General features: G+C 40.5%; 1 protein-coding gene across 1 annotated transcript; it reads right to left on the bottom strand.

The window, feature by feature from the left end:
- Positions 1 to 645: 645 nt before the first annotated feature.
- Positions 646 to 9,969, bottom strand: gusb (glucuronidase, beta). Its single transcript, XM_063895839.1, has 12 exons — positions 9,695 to 9,969; positions 8,646 to 8,831; positions 8,316 to 8,497; positions 7,927 to 8,069; positions 7,579 to 7,766; positions 6,656 to 6,808; positions 6,314 to 6,492; positions 5,412 to 5,558; positions 2,890 to 2,974; positions 2,391 to 2,567; positions 2,095 to 2,230; positions 646 to 1,410 (listed from the first exon to the last, which is right to left on the bottom strand). Exons 1-12 carry the CDS (start codon positions 9,917 to 9,919, stop codon positions 1,259 to 1,261), a joined length of 1,953 nt encoding a protein of 650 aa, XP_063751909.1. The 5' UTR covers positions 9,920 to 9,969; the 3' UTR covers positions 646 to 1,258.
- Between the last annotated feature and the right edge of the window lie 1,279 nt (positions 9,970 to 11,248).

The following is an 11,248-nucleotide window of genomic DNA, read 5'->3' on the forward strand; positions in this document are numbered from 1 at the left end:
GGATTAATGATGTGAAATATAATCAGCCCTTAAATCAGACTTTAGTTCACCTGGAGTAAATCCAGCAGCTACCCTGCAGTATACAAAGCCATTCAAACTAGCTGCACCTTTACCAGCTCTGAGAACACTTTAATGATCAATAATTATAAAACATATCAGAGATATTATTCTGAAATGGACCAATCAAACAATGAGCTTTTACTTTTGGTAATTTCATTATATTTTGATGCTACCGCTACTTTTGTACTTTTACTTGAGTACCATTTTGATTGCAGGACTTTGACTTGTAACTGAATATTCCTTCACTCTGGTACTTCTATTTTTACTTAAGTAGAATATTTGAGTACTTCTCCCACCTCTGTCACCATGTAACATTCCCACTTCTATTGGCTAGCGTTCCAACACATTGATACATGATAGGCTAAGGGGCAGGTCATCTCTAACCTGTTGACCAATCCAGCTAACCAATCAGAGCAGACAGAGGGTAAAAAAGAGGTGCTGCAGCACAGGCGGTATGAGACAAATAAAGAGCTTTTTGAACATTAAAGCATGGAGACATGTCCCAGTACAGACACTGAATAACTGAACATTAGCATAATATTGTGCACAAATTATATGTAAAAAACAACAACACAGTTTGCACAATGAGTTCATGTGTTGTCTTTAATAGCTTGATTCATATCAAAACTCATGTTCTTTCTGTATAAAAAATAAAACACTTATGATTGGACATTACATCACAGTACATGTTTTCAGTACTTTGATCCTTGAAGAGCTAAAACACGCTTGCTGTTAAATTCTCAGAAAGGACAGCGTGTGTTGTCTCAACAAACTCAAATACTATCCTCCCCTCTGACTGGAGGAAAGGTCATATCCATTTACCGATGAAGAATTTTGACCTTTTTATGATACATACATATTTATCAAAATATCCTGCACAAACTAAAAGTATAACACTGTCAGTTAAGTGTATCCTAAAACATCACAATTTGAATTCTTTTTATAAAATGTGAATTGCACTTTTGAAAACTTTTCTATAAATCAGCATCAAGAATTGCTGTGATTTCAGGAAAAATATGTCATTATAGAGTTGGTTGAGTTTATAATAAAACTGTTGCTTTAATCATAAATGTACAAACTGCAATGTTGTGAATGAATGAAGTGATAACTGCCTTAAAAAAAAGACAGAATTATACCAGCAAGTTTTCCATTAGGCTTAGTACAGTATATATAGCATGTGCATTTCCTGTGGCGGGTGTCAGAGTGAGCACGGGTACTTGGTCCAGGGAGGCAGTCTTCCCGTTTCATTTGCCAGCCTCCAGTACCTCTCCTTCAGGATGAATGCTGCCACTTTGGGCTGCCTCTGCCTGGTGAATACACCCTTCTTGTTGCCCACCACACGGGTGATCCCTGCAGGCACAAGACAACAGTCATGCACAGGAAATTTAAAAAAGGAACGCTTTGAAATGTTACATAACGTAACAAATTACATTACATATAGCTTCCACAACCATTTTATGCATTCCTGATATCTACAGGGAGCTTTTAGAGCCAAGTTGGCAACAGGTTTGCATTTGTTGAGGAATACCTGAGTCCCACTCGCAGTGAGGGAGTAGTGAGCTGATTGACTGATGCAGAGCGCAGTGTAAGTGTAGGGTTGAACAGTGTCTTTCTCACATCATTGTCCAACTAGTACTGATAAAAAGGTCTTACAAATTGGAGAAAAGGTTTCTGATGAATTGATAACTACAGGCAGTTGGAAAGTAGTGTGTGCTCTACACTACGGCCCAGGATACAAACATTAAAAACGCCTTCTCCTCAGCTGAGATTTTTTTGTCAGCTTGATTATTTTGTACAACGCTTTCTTGCGCTGTAATATGGTTGGCGGGTGAAGTTTGTAAAAGAAAATTGATTTTAGGCACTTTGAGAACCACACACGGAGTGGCTTTATTTTGGAGAGAAGGCAAACACCTCCAGCGGCGATATCTCCAAAACTCGGCTCCTGACACCAAAACAATCTTGATTGTTACATAGAACTACAGGAGCAGCATATAAACTGGGAGGAACAACAGCAGTGATCTCAAACTACGGTACCTTGTGCTGTCATGAAGTCTGCAAAGTTCCAGATGAGTTCACCGATCAAATATTGCTTCCTCTTCTGGTCGAATACATCGTGGCAGCTCTGCAGGACCACCTTCTGGTACTCCTCAGTAAACATCATGGGTGGATCCTAGAGAGGAAGAGAGACATTAGCATTAGCATGTTTCTGGGGAGAAAAATCTTGCAAATCCAAAACAGATTTAGGGAGGCTGAGGAAGAGCTACCGCTGCTACAAAAAACTAAGTAATACAAATCCTGGTGCAGTGCAGTCGAGGAAATAGAGTCCTTACACTGTGAAGCCCTGGCACCGCATCGGCTCCATATTCACTCTGGATGATGGGCTTCTGGTACTTTCCATACCAGTTCTCAAACTGAGTGTTGAGCTGAAGGGGAATGACCTCCAGGTGGCCGGGGTCGTGGTACCAGGAGAAGTAACTGTTTACGCAGATCACATCCACATAGGGAGCCTATGGATGAGAGAGAATACTAAATATGACTCTTAAAGATACTCTTCACAGTTTAAACTGTTGTTTATTAGTGTAAATTAGAGAGCAGAAGGATGATAACCCATTTTTGTTGTTTGTTTTATCAATGAAATGAGGCAAAATACAATATTTTCCCCTCACACTAGAGGCCAATGATGTCTATCAAATGTTGCTTTTGAAATGTATGATAAAATCAAATGTGGGAAAGTGTCAGTATCAAATTTTAAAATGTGAGTATCTCATATGTTCTGCATGTGTTCACTGTCTTCATGTTGATATTGGAGAGCATATCAGAAAAACTCACCCCTTTGTCCCGGGCATAATGACTGTTTGAGACGTAAGTGACGGCCCGGGTTGGATCCAGAGCTTTGGTGTGTTGTATTAAGGTCCTGTAATAGAAACCCCATTTTTCTTTCATGATAAAGTTTGGTATAGTCATTACAGTGACACAAAGCTAACTTTTGTTATTAAAACAATCAAAAAAGCTTTTAGGCCTTTGCACATTATGTCTATGTTTTCAGTATGTGTGTAGTCCAACAGTCATCCAGAAAATGTTGCACACAGAAACCATTCACACAGTCTGATGCCTATTATTATTCTATTTTAGCATATATTCCCAACACAAGGAGAAACGGAGTAAAAAGAAAGGATGTGCCTATGGATTGAACAACATTAGCAGGAAATGATCATTTAGCTGCTTAGAGCACAATCCCCACTACCTAATCTTTCATACATCCTTTGCTTTGCGATCAGTACAGAACATCTCAGTTTGTAAATGTATTGAGTAAACATGAACCATGAACCAGGGGGTGTTTATTTTGAAAATAAAAGAAATACAGACTTCATGTCTTAGCGTTGGACCCGTGGGCACACTCTGTTCTCTGCACACACCCTATGCTGCTTGACTCTGTGGGTACGGAGGTAGAGCAGGTCGAGTAAGCCTCAGGCTAACACTGGGCTCCAGCTGTAAGTGTTCAGGGCAGGTTCATGACTACTCATACTGCATTCCACACAAGAGGAAAAAAGGGATAGGCTCTGACTGAATAACAAACAAGTACTTCTTCTACAGTAACACTCAGTTTAGTGCTTTAAACTTTTTTGAAGTTTAGGATAGGATAGGATAGTTAGTTTTTGGGATAGAAAGGGAATAATCCTGCACCCAAAAGGACCAGATACAGTGGGGAGAACAAGTATTTGATACACTGCCGATTTTGCAGGTTTTCCCACTTACAAAGCATGTAGAGGTCTGTAATTTTTATCATAGGTACTCTTCAACTGTGAGAGACGGAATCTAAAACAAAAATCCAGAAAATCACATTTTATGATTAATAATTAATTAGCATTTTATTGCATGACATAAGTATTTGATCACCTACCAACCAGTAAGAATTCCGGCTCTCACAGACCTGTTAGTGTTTCTTTAAGAAGCCCTCCTGTTCTCCACTCATTACCTGTATTAACTGCACCTGTTTGAACTCGTTACCTGTATAAGAAAGACCTGTCCACACACTCAATCAAACAGACTCCAACCTCTCCACAATGGCCAAGACCAGAGAGCTGTGTAAGGACATCAGGGATAACATTGTAGACCTGCACAAGGCTTGGATGGGGTACAGGACAATAGGCAAGCAGCTTGGTGAGAAGGCAACAACTGTTGGCGCAATTATTAGAAAATGGAAGAAGTTCAAGATGACGGTCAATCTCCCTCGGTCTGGGGCTCCATGCAAGATCTCACCTCGTGGGGCATCAATGATCATGAGGAAGGTGAGGGATCAGCCCAGAACTACACGGCAGGACCTGGTCAATGACCTGAAGAGAGCTGGGACCACAGTCTCAAAGAAAACCATCAGTAACACACCACGCCGTCATGGATTAAAATCCTGCAGCGCACGCAAGGTCCCCCTGCTCAAGCCAGCGCATGTCCTGGCCCGTCTGAAGTTTGCCAATGACTATCTGGATGATCCAGAGGAGGAATGGGAGAAGGTCATGTGGTCTGATGAGACAAAAATAGAGCTTTTTGGTCTAAACTCCACTCGCCGTGTTTGGAGGAAGAAGAAGGATGAGTACAACCCCAAGAACAGCATCCCAACCGTGAAGCATGGAGGTGGAAACATCATTCTTTGGGGATGCTTTTCTGCAAAGGGGACAGGACGACTGCACCGTATTTGAGGGGAGGATGGATGGGGCCATGTATCGCGAGATCTTGGCCAACAACCTCCTTCCCTCAGTAAGAGCATTGAAGATGGGTCGTGGCTGGGTCTTCCAGCATGACAACGACCCAAAACACACAGCCAGGACAACTAAGGAGTGGCTCCGTAAGAAGCATCTCAAGGTCCTGGAGTGGCCTAGCCAGTCTCCAGACCTGAACCCAATAGAAAATCTTTGGAGGGAGCTGAAAGTCCGTATTGCCCAGTGACAGCCCCGAAACCTGAAGGATCTGGAGAAGATCTGTATGGAGGAATGGGCTGAAATCCCTGCTGCAGTGTGTGCAAACCTGGTCAAGAACTACAGGAAACGTCTGATCTCTGTAATTGCAAACAAAGGTTTCTGTACCAAATACTAAGTTCTGTTTTTCTGATGTATCAAATACTTATGTCATGCAATAACATGCTAATTAATTACTTAAAAATCATACAATGTGATTTTCTGGATTTTTGTTTTTGATTCTGTCTCTCACGGTTGAAGTGTACCTATGATACAAATTACAGACCTCTACATGCTTTGTAAGTGGGAAAACCTGCAAAATCGGCAGTGTATCAAATATTTGTTCTCCCCACTGTACATCAGTTTTTGTAGGAATGAGTATTTGATCCAAACAAGACTTACTTGAAATAGTATTCAGCAGGAGGCATCTCTGAAGCCGGCTCATTGGCTACTGACCACATGACCACGGATGCGTGGTTCTTGTCCCGGCGTACAAGCTCGTCCATGACGACCAGGTGATGGTTAAGAGAGACGTTTCTAAAACTGCGACTGCATCAGCAAGGCACAAAGATCAGAGGAACTGAGTTGACATCTTCCATTAAACTTTTTGTACAATTTTGTACATGTGATGAGTTACCTTTTCATCCCCTTAAACTATCTATCTTTGCCGGAATTAATGTTTTATTTTTTTGCATCTCCTATAGATGGTGTATTTCAATATTTCTATATTTCTGCATGATGGGTTCCCAAAATAGTCTTGGAATTGCATCCATTGGTGGTGCCTTGAAAGCTGTGAACATGATGACCCCATTATACTTATTAGTGACCATAATAGCCATTTCATTGGCTATACTTTGCTTTGTATAGAATGAGCTGTTGTGAGCTCTAGGAGGCTCATGAAACTCCACAAACACAAACTAAAGACCCAGTTCGTTTAATGGATATTTTGCTTTTCTAGGTATATTAACAATAAGGTTGGGTTTTTTTATAATTTATTTTGCCATCCAACGACCAGAGCAGAGTGGAAAAGGTTAACCTGGCTCATACCTTTACCCAAAGTTAATATGAAACACTTTCTTTTCAATACGCTGTTGAGAATTTGCAGCTTATTATTATTTACCAAAGTGGGTTTTTCCAATCTGAAATTTAGCCAGGAACTCAGGGTGTTCTGAAAACAGTCAGGAGGTTTTCAGGAGTAGGGATGATGGACTCCTCTGTCTCTAACAGTCACATGTTCATGCAGTCGCCCACTCTGAACCCTCAAACGCACTCAAAGGTCAGAAGATGAGAGCGGTGACACTTACATGTCTTTGATGCCCACCCCCGGGCACTCGTCTATCACCACGATGCCGTGGCGGTCACACATCTGCAGGATCTCCTCAGCGTAGGGGTAGTGGCTGGTGCGGAAAGAGTTGGCCCCCATCCACTTTAATAGGTTGAAGTCTTTAACAATAAGGGACCAGTCAAAGCCCTTACCCCGAATCTACAACACAAGGGAAACGGTGGGGTGGGGCGGGGGGGGTTATTGTAAGGAATAACATTTTTATATCACATTTCCTGTTTTTTTTTATCAGAAATATATTGTCTGTGTCTGATGATGAGAGCTCATGTTACAACAGATGCTGCTTCCCTCTAGTGGTACTCACATCAGAGTCCTCATGTTTATTGACTCCATGGAAATAAAAGGGCTTTTTGTTGATGAGGAACTGTGTGCTGGTAACGTTGACGGTGCGGATGCCAACTGCTAGAGTATACACATCCTCATACGTAGATCTCTCATTGGCTGCCATGAGGTGAACCTAGATGTTAAAGTGCAAAAGTCAGAAACATTTTCTTGCACATTTTTCAGGCGGCATAGTAAATGGAAGAGGTTGTGCTGAATACCCAACAACTAAAGCTCATCAATGAGTTCTAAAACAAGATAACACACAGGAAGGACGTGCAAAAAGTTGAAGAAGAAAAGTTTTGGGTGTTGAGGTGTGTTTTCTGTTCATTCCATTTTAAAGCACTAAATACACTTTCAAGCAAGGGTGCAAATAACAGAAGGTAAAATTGTCTTTTGATTTCCTTTGAAACATTTTGCAGGCTGTGATTAATCTGACCTATAGCGCTCTGACTTGTAATCAGATGCCTAACAGCGAAACAAATTAAGTTTCCTGTATTCACATGCAAAGAGACATCTGCTGTTCTCAAGTACTACAATCACATAAAGCATTACTATCATTACAGTGCTGAGCCTCAAAGTGTATGGCGGTAGAATTGGATCAATTAACATTATTGTATTATTATAAAAATGTAATTAGCTTCTCCTCCTGACTTAAAGGATAAATGATATTCATTTAACACGGTACACTATAAACAATGTTTTCCCTGCTTTACCCTCAGAACTTCACCCGCACCAGCTCAATATAGAGGACAAAGTGTGTTATCCAACTGGAGTAAATATGCTGTTACCTGCATTAAAAACCGCTTACACTATTTGACTAAAATAAAAAAATGGATTATTCTTTCTTAAGTTGACTGAATGTCTGTCACAAATATAGTGGCAGTGCTCATCATGCTGTCTTACCTCCATAGAGTAAAGGTAACCTGGACTCTCATGCATCAAGTACGGCCACCACAGATTGACGTCTACTACTTTTAGCACTCCAAATGGACCAGTGGAGGAGGCCACACACTGGCCATTTTTGTCCATCAGAGTGACCTTCAGTGTCGCTGTGGTAGCACCTTGGACTGATACCTTGTAATTGACTAGACCTGAAACAAAGGGCATAAACCTCTATGAACAAAATCACATAACTACTCTTCAGTCATTTACAAAAGTCCCATGTAGATTTATTGAGCAGTTTCTTCCTTTATTAGTTATTTGGTGTACATGAGTATTTAAATTGAACGTATGTGTTCATGCATTATTTACCAGTGTTATCCAAGAAGTCAGTCACCACAGTGATGTCATCCACATAGGCCGCAGGAGTAGTATACAGCAATACAGCTCGATGTATTCCAGCGTAGTTGAAGAAATCAAAGTAGGTGTTTTGCACAAAAAAGCCTTTAGGATACCTGTTGAGCAATAACCTCATTATCTACATACAAATGGACACACATTCTGCCTCAATATGACATCAAACCAGATTCGAAAAGCATCAGTAATAATAACGATGCAAACTTTTTGATTGCCATTATAAAAAAGTGGCTTACGTGAATCTGAGCAAATGAGATTTAGTTTGTTCAGTTATGTTAGCTCACATAATAATTTAGGCAATTGTCGTAAAGGGTTTTGTTTAAAAATAAAAAGCTTGAGGTTACTGGGTGCTGTCGTCCATGTGCTGGATGCTTCCTGGAGGAAGAGTCTCCAGAGTCAGTGTGTTGTTGACGGCGATGGTGATCCTGCAGGGCTGGGTTGGATCCTTCCGGATTAAAGTGCCTATCTCAGCCTCAAAAGGAAGATGTCCGCCGTTATGCTCTGTCACTTTCACCCCGTTAACCCACTGCAAAGCGTAAAGAATCCAAGTTAGCCTGATCACAATATGACAAGACATGGAACATGGATCACCAGAGCTATTATTTTTCCAGCAGATGACTAATTTTTCTATGTGTGACTGGAGTGGACTGGGGAAGCTACATTGTGATACTCACCACTATTGAGTAATAGTGAGCACTTCCCACTCTGATAACCACTCTTGTTCCTTCATCAGTGATCCAGCGGGCAGGCACCACCACCTCACGCTCATACCACACCCAGCCAATGAAATCTTTCAAAGTGGGGTCCTGCGTGATGTCATTGTAGCTGGCAGGAACTGGCATATCAATCACTGGGCCCGTCTAAGGAAAACAAAACAATAAAAAGGCAGTATTGTAGGCCATTTGAATTTTATTTACATTTTAAACATAGCATAAATTGCTTTATATGTTGTTGAAAACACCTTTGTATATCTTTTCCAAGAGTTTTATTAAGAAACTGGCAGTTTGGACACAAATGTCATGTTCTACCTATTTATAGCTTAAAATCTTCCATAATTTATAATGGTTCAATGGTCTTACATTACGGTGTTAACATTAAGAGCTGAAAACAATAATTACAGTCAGAACTAGAGGGGATAGGACATTTCCATTTCCTGTGTTTCATTAGTGCAATTCTCCTCATGACATGCACATTTGAATATGTTGGCCTTTGTCATAATGATGATTTGGAAGACGACATGTATATTGACACATTTTGTAAAAGATGTGCACAGGTCATTACATTGCAATGCACTTTTAATATGCCTTATCAAAGAAAATGTTTATGATCTAGAGATTTCTGCACGCCTACTAGGTGTATACACATCTATGGTGTAGCTACAGAAGAAATAGTGCGCGGAGGCTCACAGTGGTTACAAAGAAGCAATGAGGTTGTTGCTTCAGTTTCTAAGATGTGCATGGTGCCAGTCAACTGTGCTCTCTGGTGTTGCCACATATGAAAACACTGGCGATGTAGACTACATATGAATGTTTTGTTTTAATATTTTGTATGTTTTGATTTATTTGTTATTGCAATTGAGCATTTGAGTCAAAACAGAGGTTCAATACACTGGGGTTCTTTGACAGCCTTCTCGGTAACTTATATCTTAGAGTATTAAATAGTAATAAATCAAACTTTTTAAACTAAAACGCTTAATGTTTCCGATAGCTTCCCTGCTGCTCACCTCCACCAGGCGACTTTTGTACCATGCCCTGTCGAAGCCCTGGTTTCTGTCTGGAGACTTGTCAGCCCTGAAGTTCCAGAGCCCGTTCAGCTCCTTCACCTCCCTGGAGGAAGACTCCCGGGGGAAGAGCATGCCGGTCTCCAGCAGACATGCCACTTCAAACAGCGCAAGCAGGCACAGCACACGGAACAGCCCGGGCCTCTCATTTAAGATCATCCTGTGCATATGTGGTAATGCTGCCCACTCGGAAAGTAGCTCCGCAGTTTTCTTTACTGATTCAGTCACATGATTTGTTTTCCTAATCACGTGACTGCCGAGTAGCTTTATCGCGCTGCTTTCGCTTACTGTCGGAAATTGCTCAATGAAGAGGTGAGCAGAACTTCGCCCAAACCAAAGACAAAAACATTCTAATACATTTCAAACCCCATCATTGACTATAATATGATATATCGTATAGGGTGTTTATTTGATTTTTTAATGAAATGTTTTTCGAATTGGTTTGAATCTTATCAAACATTAAACCTTTGTCGTTCTACCCCAACAAATTAAAAGCCCTGGCTTGTAAATGGAAAAAAACAAAAGGATAAATCCACAACACGAGGAAATTAATACTTTATTCTAAATTCACATTATATTCTCAGCGGTGGTTGTAATCTCATCCTTTACGGAAGCAATGTTGAATAGATGACACTAGATGGCGCCAGACCCTCAGCAAAGTCAACGAGAGTGCAACAGAGTGCAGGAGCGTCTGTTAAACCTTTTGTATAGGTCTCCTGGAGTTGTGTACGGGTCGTTTGATTTAATCAATCTTATATGCTGAATATGCAAAATTATTGTATTTGCATAACATGTTTAGAGTTGTATGAATTCAGGAAAATAATATATGGGAAATTGTTGCATTAAGTATAAGGTGCAGCATTTTCAAAATTAGACTGAAGTACTCAAAAGTATTAGTAGAGTACTGTTTTTGTATTCCAAAGGATAACGTGATTTATAACATCAACTAACCATATTTCTAAATAATCTGACCCAAACTCGTTTTTTGGGGAGTAAATTCTTCAGCAGAAGGAGTATCCTATTGCAAAATCCTTAAAAATGTCCACTTCCTCAAACACTTTGTCATAGTAATAATACTGACCTGTTTATGTACAATATCTCACAAAAGTGAGTACACCCCTCACATTTTTGTAAATATGTTATTATATCTTTTCATGGGACAACGCTGAAGATATGACACTTGGATACAATATAAAGTAGTCAGTGTACAGCTTGTATAACAGTGTACATTTGCTGTGCCCTCACAATAACTCAACACACAGCCATTAATGTCTAAACCGCTGGCAACAAAAGTGAGTACACCCCTCAGTGAAAATGACCAAATTGTGCCCAAATAGCCATTTTCCCTCCCCAGTGTCATGTGACTCATTAGTGTTACAAGGTCTCAGGTGTGAATAGGGAGCAGGTGTGTTAAATTTGGTCTTATCGCTCTCACACTCTCTCATAGTGATCACTGGAAGTTCAACAAGGCACCTCATGGCAGAGAACTCTCTGAGG

The sequence above is a fragment of the Eleginops maclovinus genome, chromosome 11 (genome assembly GCF_036324505.1).
Source record: "Eleginops maclovinus isolate JMC-PN-2008 ecotype Puerto Natales chromosome 11, JC_Emac_rtc_rv5, whole genome shotgun sequence".
NCBI classification, from domain to species: domain Eukaryota; kingdom Metazoa; phylum Chordata; class Actinopteri; order Perciformes; family Eleginopidae; genus Eleginops; species Eleginops maclovinus.

Excerpts from the sequence above, each read along its gene's own strand:
- gusb (XM_063895839.1), bottom strand. The coding sequence starts at position 9,919 with ATGCACAGGATGATCTTAAATGAGAGGCCCGGGCTGTTCCGTGTGCTG. Across the intron at positions 8,832-9,694 it reads ACAAAAGTCGCCTGGTGGAG|ACGGGCCCAGTGATTGATAT; the intron begins GTGAGCAGCAGG and ends TGTTTTCCTTAG. Across the intron at positions 7,767-7,926 it reads TGACTTCTTGGATAACACTG|GTCTAGTCAATTACAAGGTA; the intron begins GTAAATAATGCA and ends CCTTTGTTTCAG.